Raw genomic sequence first — 15,919 nt, 5'->3', positions numbered from 1 at the left:
TAATGTCTGCTCTGCTCTTCTGCCAGAGGGTTCTTCCCCCACAACTAGAATCTGGCCACCCAAAGAAGTGATTCAGCACTTGGTAAAGCTAGCAGGGTGGGAACTTTTTAAAACAAGCTTGAAGAGATAAAGCAGTAAGTGGTTGTGAAATTTGGCTAACTATCTGAAGTCCTAGTGTCTGTTCTGGGTGTGCTGCTCTGCCATAGAGGGACCTTCAAAGCACTAACTGACAGCAAATTAAAGGATGTGAAGAGCTGCTCCAAGACTGAACTAATAATAACCATTCCTGGCCACTAGCAACAGAAGCAAGGAGAGATCCAGTTTATATGGTTTTAGGAGCAGAGAGCATCTTCAGCAGAGAAGAAAAGTTTGATCCAGCAGCAAATTAAGGAGTTTGTGCTTGTATAAAGGTTCAGGGAGACACAAACTGTATTTTGGTTACTGAAAGGTCCTCAAGGCTGCTGCCAGGCAGACCTGACACTGATCTGGAAGAACAGGCATGAAGAAACTGATTCTCTCCCCATCCTTTTTGTCCTGAGCCAAATGCTTCAGTACTCAGCAAGGCTCAGTGCAGAGCTATGGGAATGGGCTCCACCCAGCTGTAATGCTGCAGAGCGAATCGCAGCCTTGCTCATTTGTATTTCTCAGGCAAGAGATGGCAATGAACTGTGGTTGCAGAGAGAGAGAGAGAAAGAAACACAAAACTCTACCTCCTGCACACGTTCCTAAAACTAGCCAATCCTCTCCCAAATCAATCTTCTCACTCCCATCTCCACCCTGCTGGAGCTGTCTCCATGGGACACTGCCAAGTAGGGGAGAGGTTGCAGCTCTCTGTTGTTGCCATTTTGGGAATGTTGTTTTATAGATTGGACTTGCTGTGGTTTGGGTGAAATGAAAGAGTTTGGCATAAAATCTCAAAAAGTCAAACACAAACAGGATCTTTTTCAGGAGCTCTTTCCATGTGTTTTTTTCCAGAGAGACTTTTTATAAATTCTTTTTCTTTTTAAACATAAAGTGATCTAAGGTGGCTTGTTCCCACCCACCCACCAAGTGCCAGAGGCCAGCTGATTACAGGGCACCTCTCATTGCACCCTCTTTATTGTTCCTGTGGTAGGTTCAGATCCACATTTTAAGGAAAGTGGGACTCTGCAATGAGACGTCTGAAGGCACCCACCATTTCTGCACTGCAAGGACTCAGTACCGGCTCCTCCCTCAAGGACCAGCTGCTGTGAAAGCTATTGCTGTCGGCAGCTATCAGCTGCATCTGCTCAGCAGAAAAACTGAAAGGGTCCAAAAATCCTCATCCTACAAACTGCAGGATTGAGCTAGCTCCCAAATTCCCTGTCTTTATTCAGTCATCCTCAAGGAAAGATGCCAGCAAGTAAGTGGGCTAGCTCGTAAGAGGCACTGACCACTGATACCTCCCCATGATGGCAAGAAGGAACAAGTCAAGATGGAGCTGAAACCTCAGTCTTGGGGAACACAGAACTCCTCTGGGGTAGAAGCAGGACTGACGCCCTGGTGGGTGGATTACAGTTTTGGTGATGTTGTGTTTGATGAGAAATTGTTCATTGAAATCAATGACTTCACTCTCCAAATAGTCTCCTGTGCCAAAGGCAAAACCCTTCACTGAACTGACTACGCTGGCTGCTGTAGAGCACGGGGGAAATACAATTTTGAAAAGCATGGCAAAGAATGGATGTCTTAAAGATGCGTTGGGGCTCCATTTAGGATCCTAACCTCTAATCTGCCCAATTAATCTGATGAAACAGATGTGAAAGAGGAAGAACAGCCAGTCTCCTAGGAATCACAGAGACATTAGAGGGATATACTTGCCAGATGTTGAATGTTTGCTATCTGGAACGCCTCCTCCCTCCCTAACCGGACTTTCTGGCTCCATTTCCATGCACCCTGAACTACACCATGTAGCAACATGCAGTTTGTAAAATACTATTCAGGCACTCTGTACTCACGTGTATTGCAGTGGCAAAAGATGGTTCTGCCAGTCAGAAAAAAAGGTTTCGATTCAGAGATCTTCCAGTTGACAGAGCTGCTCTGTGGCTCTGTGCTTTGGCCCCTGCACTGTCTGGGAGAAGAATGTGCAGTGTCACTGCTTCACTCATGCTGCTAGCAGCCTAGTGAGGCTGGGAAGGACATTCTTTGAGGCTGTTTCTTTGGAAAGAAAACTTCTTTGGGTGGCGGGGGGGATCCCTGCAATGCTGGTGCCCTGTGCTCAACTTTATCCTAACGCTCTCAACAGTATCATGGAAGGGCACTGGGATGAATAAACTTAATCAATTTAAGGAAGGAGGGAGCAGGGGTGAAGGAATGAGATAAAATCTAGGACGACATACCCAGCTATGGGATATATGCCAGGCATGGGGCAGAGTCCTCTGAGGGGAAGGGACAGAGTCTCAAAGGGTAAACAGAGGAGGACAACTCTGTCTTGACCTTATGGGGGCAGTCTGGGTGCAATCACAGCCACCACTCATAAGTTCCCCCTGAGACATTTAAGATCAGTAAAACAAAACACCAGAAGTGAGCTGGACTGTGAAAGGACAAGCTGAAATATAAGACACTGGAACCTGTTAGTTCTTCAACACTCTACCTTATTTCGCAGGGAACCTAGAACTCCAGCAGGGGCTAAACAATCGCAAACAAACACATCAGTGACACAGGAAATCCTTTTCCAAGATGGAGCAAATAATAACCAGTTTTGAAAAAAGGATTTTCTGGGAAAAGGCAAGGGAAATAGAAAACAGCACCCTGCTTTAAAAACATAAATGAGATGCCACTCATTTGAAATGCACGGGCTACAGCTGCTTAAAAGGAATATGAGATCAGAGTCCCATTCTAGCCCCATGCTGTAAGAAGGCATCAAGTAAAAATGGTAGATGGGGTACCATTCATTATCATCAAACTAAACACCCAAGAAACAGCTTGCTTCCTGCTCAACACATCCTTAAAGACCTGTCCTTGGAAATTCAATACAAGCAGAACTGTGCTTTGTAGGGATGTAATGCAGTTGGTACATTTTGAGAACTGCACCCACCAAGACTGTGGGATTTAGCTGGACAACGGACTGTTCATTGTTTCGATATACTTATCTGAAACTGGCATTTAATCAATCCTCCTCTTTCAGGGAGCCTCAGTGCAACCCTTCTGCACAATGCTATGTCCCATGGCATTCATAAATGGGGCATTCAATAGTCAGGCTGTGACATGTAAGTGCAACAAGGCATCGGTGGCACTCAAGCTGCATCATAATCAACTCAAGAGTGATAAAGCACTAAGCTCCCAAATATCACCTCTGCACAGTCTCATTTACAACCTACCACTGAGTTGGCAAATGTTAAGAAACATCCTGCAGGACTGAGAGGTGTTTTTCCAAATGGAATTGACGAGAATAGGCTCAGCTAATGATTCTTTGATGTAGCTTTTTATATGGCATCATTGATATAAGTTTTATGGATGCAGTTGCTATAACAACATAATGCACAGTGGTTAAATATAGCAGCTCCTATTTTCCACTCAGTTTGCTCTGCCCTAAGCAGACAAGGACTATTCTTTTCTGTTCTAGCTGGGATGAAATGGATTTGATAGCTCACTGAAGAAAAGAAGTGGTACAGTCCTTCCTCCCCCTCACAAAGACCATTTCTCCCCCTCCTAAGCAAGCACGCGAACAACAAAACCAACAGCCCCCCATTTGCTAGGCTACTGGGCAAGAGGGCTTGTTTAAAATCAAAATGCAGTGACTCATGCAAAACTAAACCACCTCGATATTACATGTGATCTCAGTGCAAACACTGTCATTTCAAAGTACAGGAAAGAGAGATTATCAAATATTCCTGTCACATAGTATTTACCATGCTTATTACCGTAGTGCCAAGTGACCGGCCAAATGCTGAGGGGGGAGTAAAGTGACCTTGATGTCACTCAAGACCTGCTCTTCCTTGTGGATGCATGTACAGGATCCACCTCTCTTGGCCATAGGGAAAGCTCCTATTTTGGGGGATAAGAGAGAATGATGTTGCCAAATCAAGGTGACAGGGAAAGAAGCAGAGCTACAGACGATTGCTTCTAATTCTCCCTTCTTTGCTATAGTGGGATTCTCTTGGGTTTGGGTTGGGTTTTTTTTCCCGTCTGGAAGCCAGAACTGAAATACTCCCAGGGGAGACTGAAATCAAATAGCAATTTGTGTTCCTCCCCCATCCTGTTTTTTCTTCTTTTTCCCTTGCAGAAGAACAAATCCACCCTAAAACCTTGGCATTTCACAGTTCCTCCCAGATCTGAAGCCTAGACACATAGCAGCAGCTGGACTCCCTGCAAGCTGGCAGGAGGAAGGTTACTGCAAGGGGAAGTGCACATTTCTTCTGAATAGTTCCTGCTCCTTTGAACATAACCTCTGTTCCAGACACTAGAAAGAATATTTATGCCCTTAGCAGATAATACTGAGCATTTGCTCAGCTATGACCATTTCCTGAACTGTTTTGTTCCTTGAAGGTGTTCAATAATTTGCACCTCCTGAAGCAAGGAGTTGTGGGATGGGTCACACAGCCTGTTCTACCCCTGCTCTTGCAGAAAGTAATCTCTTAGGTAGTGGGCACAAGTCTATCTCCCACAGACTGGGAACATCCAAAAGAGCTGAGGATCACTGCATCAGCCCTCTGCTTCATCCTTTCCACTTACATCCACAGTGGAGGCAGAACCCTGCAGACCTTGTTTAAAGATGGTTAATAAATACATTGCACATGACACCTAGAGGGGAGAGTTCATTTGCCTTTTTCTTGCCATGTAGCACTGGGGCCCCAGGGGCCGCAACCGCTGCTTTGCAAAGCCCTGCTGGCAGGGAGGTACATGAGAAGCCTCAGCATATGCTCCCAGCACTGCCTATACTAGCCAATATGTGAGAACTCATCAGGGCACTGAAAATCAGGGGTGATACAATCACGCTCTACTTCCTCCATGACACAAACTGAAAAATAATGAGGGCAAGCAAGCCACTAAAAATAAACTTAACCTTTCAATGGCCACAGCATCACTCCTGCCACATGCAGATGACTGGGCCACCATGCTTATTTCTGCTGATTCAGGACTGGAAGAGAGACAAGAAACAAACCAGCCCTTAGTTAATGAGAGCGGCTTATATACTCTGGTGTCCCTATCAGCATGTATCTCATCAGCCCAGGACAATGTTCTGCTGTAGGCTAATGACCAATGCAAAGATCTGAGTTCAAGGGGCTTGCATATAATGAATACTTGCTAGTAACATACTCTGAGACAAGAAGAGGGTTAACATCCCCACTGCATACACAGGAAACCTAAAGCACAAAGGTGGGAAAGTGATTTCTGCACAGCCACAAAGAGAGACAACAGTAGAGCTGGGATTAAAATTGAGAGTTTTCCTTAACTTTCTCATGCATAATTCAGCTGCTAGCTTGTTTTCCCTGTATCTCTTCAGGATGTAGGGGGACACCTAACAATCTGCCCTCCATTTCTATTTGCAGGCCGTATGGCAATTGACTGAGCAAACACTGAGGTTCAGGCAGCTGGAAGCTCTCTAGTCCCTCTGTGCCAATGGTGTGACCATCGGTCATCAACCTCTGTTCCTCACTCACTCCTCAAATAACATTGTGCCGGAAAGCATCTCCCCACTTAGCCCAAACAAACAGAGTTTGCTTTAACTCCACCCCCTTTCCTTCTGCTAGGATATTCCAGAAGTTGCTGGGAAAAGCCATGATCCCTTCTAACACTGAATTCCAGCCATCAGATAGCATCAAAGACTTTCAGCATCTTCCTAGAGGAGCTCAGGAGGTCACAGTATGGGTTCTGTGGCACTGCAGCTTTTTCTAGGCAAGTGAGAAAGGCAAATCACTGTGATGTTGTTAGCAAGGAGAGCCAGAGAGTTATCTGAATTGCACAGATGATTCAGAAAACAAATGGGTGCTAAAAATACAAGATATACTTGCAAGGAGGAGTTCTCATGCCTGGGAAAGGCAGAGGCAGCTCTGGGGGAGATCTCTCTAGGACACAGAGGGTGTGCAGAGGGTTAAAATAAAATACTGTAGCTGTCTTGCCAGCAATATCTGGGTGATTTTAATACCAGGGATTTTTGTCTGGCAACCTTCCCACATCACGGAGACAGAGATTCTCAGAATGTAAAGAATAAAGTGATGAAGGAATGAGTTGACTTAGGAAGAGTTGGAAAGAGCAATGTCCTTGGGTCAGAGAGGTAAATTCAGGTACCTGGACAGGATGGCAACATCCTCTGGAACAATGGTGCAGAACTTTCCAAAATCCAACTACCACCAGAGCTCAGGCATCAGCTATTCACACGCTCTCCTCAAACCAGAGGTGCAAAGTGATCTGTGGCATATTTTAGTGGGATTGGGGACAGGAAAAGCAAAGAGGGCCCAGTGAAAGAGAGACCGGCAAAGCACCAGCAGATGGAATAATAAAGGGTGCTGCAGCTCATGTACAGAGCTGTAAGAGTTTCTCCAAATAGTATCGTGTCCCACAGCCTGGCACTCAGTTATATCAGTGAAGTTAATACTGCTCTTGGCTCTAGCTATTAGTTTTCTGCTTACACACAAACACCACATTCACTCTGTAACACTATAGTGAGGCATTCCATGAAGCGTGAAGAACACTGTACCTTAAAGCAGTGTAAAGAGAAATGTGGTTAGCGTGACCACTCACTCCTCCCGCATCAAAGGTTACCACCTGCAATAAAACCACAGAACAATAATCATTTTGAAGAAGGAGGAGACTGTGCAGTTACCAACTTTGACATCTAACACAGCACTGTCCCAGCCCATTGTATCTAAAGAGTTGGTTTTATGTTGCACAATGAGGCCTTGTGTGTGAACTCATGCTACAGAAATACAACTATACAAACATGACACTCTGGAACTAGACGACTACACAGTCTAACAGCTTGAACAACAGAAAAATGACAAATACCGTGTTCCCACTGGCAGGATGCACTTGTTACTTATTACCAGGCCAAAAGGTTACTTTCAGAGTGATCTTTTGCAAACTTGTTCCTGACCCAAAAGGTCCAGCTCTGTGAATCACTGTCTCCTGGATTTGAGAACATACTAGAATGCCTGCGGATTACAGGGTGAAACTACAGTTTGTTGTACTGTGAATCAGGACATACTGCTTGAACAAGAGCAACACAATCATGTCCCACTGTCCTGATTGTAACGAGGCTTCATCACAGGATAACATAGTGATAAAATAATCTGATATGAGAACAAGCCTTTTTAAAGAATCAGCTGACTGCAATTTTTGTACAAGCAAGTCAGGCTTTGCGCTGAATGAGAAGATCATATTGTTTATTGCTTCTTTGCAGGGAGAAATGGGAACTTCATAATGCAGAAGTAATGTGTGAACACAGCACTAACAAGTCACCATCCAAAGCACAGAATACCCTTGGCTCCCTGCCCTCAGACCTACAATAATGCCTCAGGGGTGAAGCATCCACCCTAAGGGCTCACTCTGCCCAACACTGTGAAGTGGGTACTTAAAGGCTCCCGCTTACCAACCTGGAAGACAAACTGGCAGCGCAAAGTGTAGAGCAGACAGGGAATGTGTGCTGGTAGGCTTTCCAGATGGTGAAAGTGACAGTCCTTGGACGCTCTAAAGTTAGGTTTTTGCTCTGGGACAGGCCAGGCAGCAGAGCTCTCCACCGCTCCCTTCTCTATGACCAGGAAGAAATCATAACCTCCCTACATTTCAATCAATGTCTGCTTCCTTGCCAGCTTATTCTCTCTTCAGGGAAGGAAATGCTACTGCCTGGCTTACTCACCACAGCTCCCTTCTCAAAATCTATTTTATACGCAGGACCTGAAGTACTGGGTTAAAGATCAAGGGAAGATCAAAAGCCGCCCTGCCCATCCTGCAACTTGCTACTCCACCCTCCAACAGGAGAGGCCCTCTCAAACACAGGAGATGTTGTGCAAAGAGGGAGAGGAAACACAAAGACAGTGATAAGAAATACTTCAAAACCCACAAACTCCAGGCAAGCCTGCTTATAAACCTATCCACCCAATATGAGTCCACAGTTAGACTTTCCACTTTGCCCAGTGGCTGTAATAATGCTGCCACCAAGCAGCGGGGTTATTCACTGATGGCAGGAAGTGGCGGGACCCAATTTGGTTTCGTTCGGGTACAAAGAAGCATTTTCTGGTCAACCCTTATTGTATAAGGAGAAAAATTATGTCTTTGCCTGCTTTTGCAGTACATCAGCATTACCTGAGAGACACTCTGCAGGGACTGCATGGTCTGGCATGGTGCTAAGCCCTCCCTAAGAATATCAGCTTTTTGAGTAGCTCACCTGGGAAAGCCATTACATTCTGTACAGCTCAGGGAACCAGCATAGCACCCTGTATTTTACAGATAAGAAGAAACATGCTCTGAAGTCACTCCTACCTAGAGTGGCACTTTTCCTAAGATGACAATGTACCCCACTGACTGCAGGCAGAATAAATTCCTATGCAGGTGAGTCTGTTAAGGGCTGGACTTGTACTAAACCTTTTTCCTAAATGGGGACAGAGAGAGGGTTTGTCTCTTCTGCCTGATCATTTATTTTCATGTAACCTGTACAAACGTAACATTTTTAAGACTAGTACCCTGCTGTCAAACGTGGTTGAAATTAGCCAATGGGCTCTGGAGTCTTTTGAAACATGCATGTGCACACATATAAATACAATTGCATTATTCTTGTTTCCTTAGGAAACCAAGCTAAAAACCCCAGGCAAGCCAAAACACACATTTTTCGCTTCTATGGAGGGTACAAGAGAACAAACCAGAAGACTGAGGTAAGAGACTATAGTGAGCAGATTAAATAAGCTAATCATTATTTTGACAAAACCGGCTCGGGCCAACTGTGGGAGCACAAGGCTGCATTAGGAAACATTCTTGACTTGGAAATTATCTGTTCAGAAACACCTTTGGAGGTTTTTCTTCTCCACATCTGTTTTGAAATAGGAGCTGCTGTTCTTAGTGCTGCTGGGCTTACATAACATCTGAACTAGCTAAAGAGATTGCATGGAGTTAATTTTCAATTGATGTTGTCTAATTTACTGTTAGGACATTTGCACCTGAATTGCCCGTCTCTTCAAATACACAAATTTGTAAGTACAATTCCCAAGGTACCTGCACACTGACCTGGCCACGGTGGCATTCACTTTATCTGCAAAGAGGACACCTTTGAAATATTGGCTCTTCACCTTTAGAGATCCCTCCCAGCACACAGGCTGGCTGTGACACAGTAGTGATGTCCCACCTATCCAGTATGTAGCTTCTAGGTCTGTTGTCTAAACAGGGCAGTGATTCCACAGCATCACTGTGGTGCTCGTGACTTAAAGCTGGCAGCAATCACATGTAAATATATTCCTCTGGCTTCAGGGATTCATTTCATTGATAATAAATCTGAATTTCTTTCTCACATGCTGAAGATACTTTCACACGGGAGCATTTGCTTCTTCCACATGGTGCAGCTAGCTGATGTGCTTGCTTTTAGCACATAACCTGAACCAGGCTGATGATGAAATCAAGCAAATAATCAGGGCAGGATGAGAAAACCTGAACATCTTGAAACTGCTGGGTTAAAAACAGGCTTAGCCAGTTCAGGGAGCAAAAGGCTGGGATAGGAAATATACTTGATGTGGAAATTATTGCTCAATGAAATCTTTAGGGCAAGAGGGAGTTCCCTCCCCACACCTGTTCTGAAATGGGAGCCGCTGCTGTTGGTGTTGCTGGGTTTTCTTCTGGGTGACCTTGGTATTCAGGAAATGCAGCTTTCACTAGTGGAAGCCAGAGCAACAGCCAAGACAAACAGGTCCAGAAATCCCTTCCGGAGGAGGGAGAGCACAGAGGAAATTACCTAATTACTAGCAGAAGAGAAAACTCCTGAGAGGTCTGGAGTCCATGCTCCCTCTACACACCATGTGCATCGGAGGAAAAAAGCACTCAAAGCTGTGGGTCTCCCTCACTCTTTCTGGCATCATCCAATGCTTCAAACAGAGCACACATCTGCTCAAGTAGACTGGTGGGGATAGAAAGGTCTCTTTTTAAGAAGGGCCATCCCATAAAATGCCATAGCAAGCAACTCCATTTCTAATGGCCTTCCTCTGAGCATCATTTCATAGGCCCGACTTACACTTGCAGAGGCCAGTGACATTCAAACTCCCTTTGATCCTCTTGGGATCCTCCATCTTTGGAGATGTCTCTTGTTGCTACCAAATCAGAGAAGCTAAAGACTAAAAAGAATGGACAACTAGATGAAAAAAGAAAAAATCTAATCATGGTCAACATCCCAGTGTCCACTGGGTTTGAGCTGCAAGCATGTAAGTCATGCACCAGCTCTGAGAATGAAAGGTCCTGGAGGCCTCCCACTCGTGTACCCCAAAGCTCACCTGAGGAGACTGTAATATAAGTGAGGAAAGGAGGAAAAGGGATGCCAAAGTCTGTCCCAGCTCTGTTGCCTCCTCTAGCAAGCTCCACGTGCTGCACTCCAGATCTGGTATTCTGCAAAAGCATTTAAAATCCTCTACAAACATCACACACTCAAATGCTCCCAAATTTTAGGAGAGTGTGGAGGCCGAGATCCAAAACATGAGAGCTGAACTCTCCCTCTCAAATATAAGCTCCAACTTGAATGCCATTTGTAGAAGGATCTGGCTTTCTAGGCTGATTTGGAGCAGAGCTGACTCAAGACAATGGGACTCTTCCACAAACAGTTGTACAGATGATGTTTCCATCAATCCACAGTGGAAAGCAGCTTGTAAGAACGTGGTATTGCTGAATTCTGGTCTTGGCACTGCATCTGCCCCAAACATAATCTGAATGTCACCTCCTAATCCAAGCTCTGCTATCACCAAACCTGAGATCCTGAAGAGTAGGATTTCATAATCTAGAGCCTGCCTGGGGCTCACACAATACTGTGTAACTTATTTTTTACACACCAAATACTTACTAATCTAGATTGAGACAGACTAGCCTTGGCTGCCTGTCCCAGCAACACTGGCTTTTGCTTATAAATCCAGCAGGCAGGAAATAATTTCCAAAGTCTATAAATTACTTTTGGCTTTGAGTACACCAACTGTTAATTTCTGTGTCTGCACTATTTAATGTAGAGCTTGGATGAAATATGTCCCTGTAGCTCTCAAATAGATTGAGTTACTCATGGACTTCCAGGGCAATTGAGGAAATGAGTAACTATGCAATGGAACAAAACTACGCATAACATGGTGTGACTCCTTGCCTTGCAATCTTTCCTTTCAGACATGTTGGAATTGCAGCCTGCTTCTCCACTGCCAGATGACACATACGTTCTGTAAATAGAAGATACCATTGTCTATGCTATGACTACGGGGAGAACTGGGGAAAGTTTTCCCACTGGGATAGCTAAAACAATACATGTCTTCCAATCATGTTAACTCCATTGAGTTAGCTTGTTGTGTTTGAAACCCTGTTAGCTTATGTTTTGACAAGGCTCTTTTAACATGTTAAACCAATTCTATCAATTTCAACATTACTGAAAAATAGACTCAATTTACCTTTCAAGGCAAGGCCATTGCCTCAGGACAGCAGAGATGCTCTAAGAGTGGCTAACAGATAGCAAGCTTTGAAGTTTTAGAATGCAGAATGTCGGACAAAGGTAATTAGGCACTTGCCTTGCCGTTGTTGGCAAACTAGGTCTGCTCCTAAATGAAAGGTATTACAGCAAACATCTGAGACCTGTGTGATTACTTGGGACACTTAAAATAATGTACGTTTACAGAGCAGTTCATTACCACCATCCCTGAGAAGCTGCTTCAGTGGCCTTTGGTACTGGTGACATGTTCTGCTACAGTAATTTGTCCTCACTGCTGCTCAGGGAAGTGCTGAGGGGAATGCAGTGGGCCCTGCTGCAGTGTTCCTCGTTACTACAGCTACACCCAACACCTGCAGCACACCAGGGAGACTACTAGTGATTGTGCATGTTTCTTGCTTTGAAAACCCTGCAGTTGACTTCAGCTCAGGCTATGTTAGTGGCAGACTCCTGCCTCCCCCAGCACAAACAGCTTGAGTTTAATTTCCTCTGAGGCAAAGTTCTAACCCTTTCTAACCATCTAGAGGGGTTCTAGTGTTTTCAGAATTTCTACTGGGATTCTGGTGCACTTGTCTTGGTGCCCGTGAGAGTCACAAACATGTAATACAAATCCTATTGTGTTGGGAGCTTTCAGATTAGATTAAAACCTACCTATTCATGGGGCCAAAAGGCACAAAAGGAGTCTAGGAAAACTGCATTTGTCTCTGTGCACAGCAATGAATTTAATGGAAAATTAGCCTCAGAATCAATACAGAGTTGGATGCGTGATGCTGTTTTTTGTGCTTATGCGCCTTTCATGCTACAGGAGATGTGGTTTCTTGTTTTGTGAATTGCTGAAAGACTTTAAAAGTTTTGTGATTTTGCTGCTAATCAGTGTGTGACAGTGACATGCCTGATCACAGCAAGGTTCAACTGAAAAGAACAGAACACAACCTTTTCCATGCTTAGGCCCTTATTCTGTTCTGTGGGAAAAAACACCCTATACCAGCGCTAGGAAATCTCCACAGTTTAATATTCTTCAATCCCGACCTATAACCCTGCTAATCTAGCTCTCTAACACACGCCTGCCAATGTACTTCAAATCTAAGCCTAAATGTAAGCCTAAATCCCTGATGGGCTCTCTTCATCAATAAAACCTAGCAACAGGGGCAAAATGGTTGCTTTAAAATGTAGAAAACATTTGAGGAGTTAGTAAAGCAAAATTCCTCCACTGTTCATTTCTCACTGGGAAGCAAAGAAAGATCTCCAGAGAGGAAAGACACATCCAAACTCCAAACTACACTATCATCCTTTTCCACAATTCTCAGTGGAGCAATTCTATTTGTTCTGAACTTCTAGCAGTTGTTTGAAGTGTTTGAAAGAGGATCAGAATGACCATGTCTATGACTTACAGACATAGAAGCTGTACAAATACTCACAAAAAGTCTTAAACTTTAAAAAAATACAAAGTGCAAAATTGCTTTCAGGTATCATTTCAGACCTGAAATTCAGCTGGGCTTATTCAGAGGGTCTTCGACAGTTAATGAACCCCAAGATCTACTACAATGAAACTTACTAGTTTCAACAGAGTTTGCAGTTTTTAACCAATTTGAAGCTTTTATTTCAGTGAAGGCTGGTGGCACTACAACCCGAAAGAGCTTCATAAGATCTAGCTAGAGAAACAGATAAACATTATAAAGCAAATATTTCAAAATGAGTAAGTATACTTTCTGCCTGTCCTAGGTTAGTTATTTCACAGAGACTCCAAAAGCAAAATCCTAACTTTAAAGACTTCAAAGAAAGCTTTCAGAGGGAAGGAAAAAGCCTCGAACACTAGCTCAAAAGTAATGTGGAAATCGCCTATGCTGTAGAAAGTTTCACGTTACCAGGTTGATGTTATTGGCTTCTATATGCTTTAGCAAGTTTCACGTTACCAGGTTGATGTTATTGGCTTCTATATGCTTTAGCACAAAGGTGGCGAGGAGCTGTGTGTCCCATTCAACAGCAGGATTATCTGGAAGATCCCTGAAAACGAGAAGTGCAATTAGTCACTTCACTGCTGAGAACTTTATAAAGACCATGCTAGAAAAGAGAGATCCTCTTATCAAAGAATGAAATCAAGATAAATTTGTTTACCATATAAAACCACTGAACCTTACATAAGAGTCTTACAAACTTCTATATTGGAGAGTTGAAAGGGAAACAGCAGTCCCAACACCCTCCTCATAAATTTGCCAAGGTCTCTCTTCTTACCATTAAGGTAGACTTTCTGGCTGCTTTACTTTAAGCAACATCTATTTTGTTCAATGATTCTTGTTCTCTACTCATCCCAATCAAATTTCTTTCCCTCTTTATTTAAAACCCCTTTTAAAAACACATTTTCCTGAAAGCCTTTCCAATCATAATCTACTGGTAAATTACATATAAAAAGTAACAAGCAAACTCCTGCTCTCATTTATACAGGAATAACCCAATAACCCCTCAACCAGAGGACAATAGGACCATAATTATATTGCATGGATTTGATAGTAGTTCTTCATCTGTTTATTTTATGCTTTGCATACCAACTGGGTATACAAAGCATACTGTGACTGAATACTCTGCCTGGGTATTTTAGATTGCAGGCTCCTAGGGGCAGGGATCATGAGCCAAATGCAAAATAACACCAGGCAGCCAACAGAATTATTCCATATTTACACAACTGAGAGCTGAATTTGACCCCCCAGTCATTAGGTTTGAATGGTGCCAAGAAAACATTGCTTGCGAAATTAAAAAGGTTATTAGTAACAATAGCGTAACACACAGCTGCTAAAGACCAATAATGACATGTTAAACTGGTCTTTTTCTCAGACCTTTTCCATCTTCTGATAGTCTGATAATTGCTGTGAGGCGGTTGAGCAGAAAAGTGACTACACAGCCTTCTCTCACAGACACATGGGCTTGGATCTGAACTGATCCAGCTGTTTGCTGCAGAGAGCAGGGATGCTACTTCCCAATACTCTTCGCGCCTTGCTGACTCCCCAGACAGCAAGGATGACATCATCTGCAACAAAACAACAGGAAAATGTCTCCTTGGCACATTCCAAAGTAAAGCTCAGCCTGGGTCTTCATGAGAGGTCTTCTGGCCACAAATTTTCCCACTGCTGTTAACAGTAGTAGTAGTAGATGGAAGAGCCTAAAGTACAAACTGACCATTAGCATTTTACCCGTTGTGTTACGTACCCCTGTTCAGCACAGGCCAAAATAATGTGCTGTTAGAAACCGAAGCAACAAGGGAAGGCACTTCTACATTAGTGCACACATTCTAGCTATGGTCCCTGTAGTGGTATTACCAACAACAGAAATTGTTGTTGTTTGCAATTCCCTCTTGTATAGACAGTGTCTTTGCCTGATGTATACAAGACATTTGAATTTCATCACAGGAAAGATTCTTTGGTACATCTGGTGGTTGTCTCATCAGCTTAACAAACCTGCATCTCATCTGCTCAAGACAAAACCTTCCACATCTCATGTTCAAAGAGGAAGTGGCCCTGTTGACCCCAAAGGTATTACAAGTCCCACCACGTCACAGCAAGCTTTAAATGGAGCACATTTAAAAAATATGCTTCAACTAAAACATTCCAAGCAACATGCACACTGAGCAGAGTCTAAGTGCAAGTCTAACAGTGCTTCAGTTATTCGAAGGTACCTTTGAGGTTATGTCAAGGCTTAATCTGATAATATTAAAGTAGTAAACTAGTCTAAAAGGGATTCTTCACTGGCCACTTACAATGCAAATATAATTCCCCTTTTTGGACAGGGGTTAAACGGAGCTGTGGAGGAAGCGAAGAGTCCCATTAAAACAGGAGGGGTGCTCCAACAGTAAGAGGTCAGAAAAAAAAGTAGGGATTGGAATTTATGATGTCCAGGAGGCTTTGGTGTCATAGGCACTGCACTCAGCTTTATTGGGCTGTCTCCAAAAAGGCTGCCGGGTAGTGGAGCAGGTTTTAACTAGTTTAGACAGATAAAGATCACCCTCGTTCCATGGAAATGAACAGCTGGAGGCAACGGTTTAGAATCCCTGGAAACAAAACAATCTGAAGGCATGAGCAAATTAACTCCATGAACACTGAACTGATTAAGCAGGAATATTCTGCAAAAAATTCTGCTTCTACCCACTTACTGCTGCTCATGGAGAGACCACTCACTCCCAGTAAGGAAAAGGAATTGTTTTTCTTGCATAATATTTGTCAGGCACCAAAGACAGAGAAGCTGATCTTGCCAAACAAGACACACATGTATATAAGCACATTTGTAACTCATTAATAGCCATGATGGCCCACTGAAGTATTCTTAGCT

At 43.6% G+C, this 15,919-nt stretch overlaps 1 protein-coding gene across 1 annotated transcript in view; it reads right to left on the bottom strand.

Annotated features, from left to right (window-relative positions):
* Positions 1 to 6,655: 6,655 nt before the first annotated feature.
* The window catches only part of PIGL (phosphatidylinositol glycan anchor biosynthesis, class L), a gene marked incomplete at both ends in the record, with an annotated part of 41,978 nt that continues 32,714 nt past the window's right edge, over positions 6,656 to 15,919 (bottom strand). Inside the window, 2 exons of the mRNA XM_009576386.1 lie at positions 6,656 to 6,723; positions 13,516 to 13,606. Coding sequence (XP_009574681.1) covers positions 6,656 to 6,723; positions 13,516 to 13,606 — 159 coding nt within the window. The remainder of the gene's footprint in view (positions 6,724 to 13,515; positions 13,607 to 15,919) is intronic.

Source organism: Fulmarus glacialis, unplaced genomic scaffold (genome assembly GCF_000690835.1).
Source record: "Fulmarus glacialis isolate BGI_N327 unplaced genomic scaffold, ASM69083v1 scaffold42284, whole genome shotgun sequence".
NCBI classification, from domain to species: Eukaryota; Metazoa; Chordata; class Aves; order Procellariiformes; family Procellariidae; genus Fulmarus; species Fulmarus glacialis.
The sequence above is the reverse complement of the archived record's forward strand: the minus strand, read 5'-3'. Positions and strand labels throughout refer to the sequence as shown.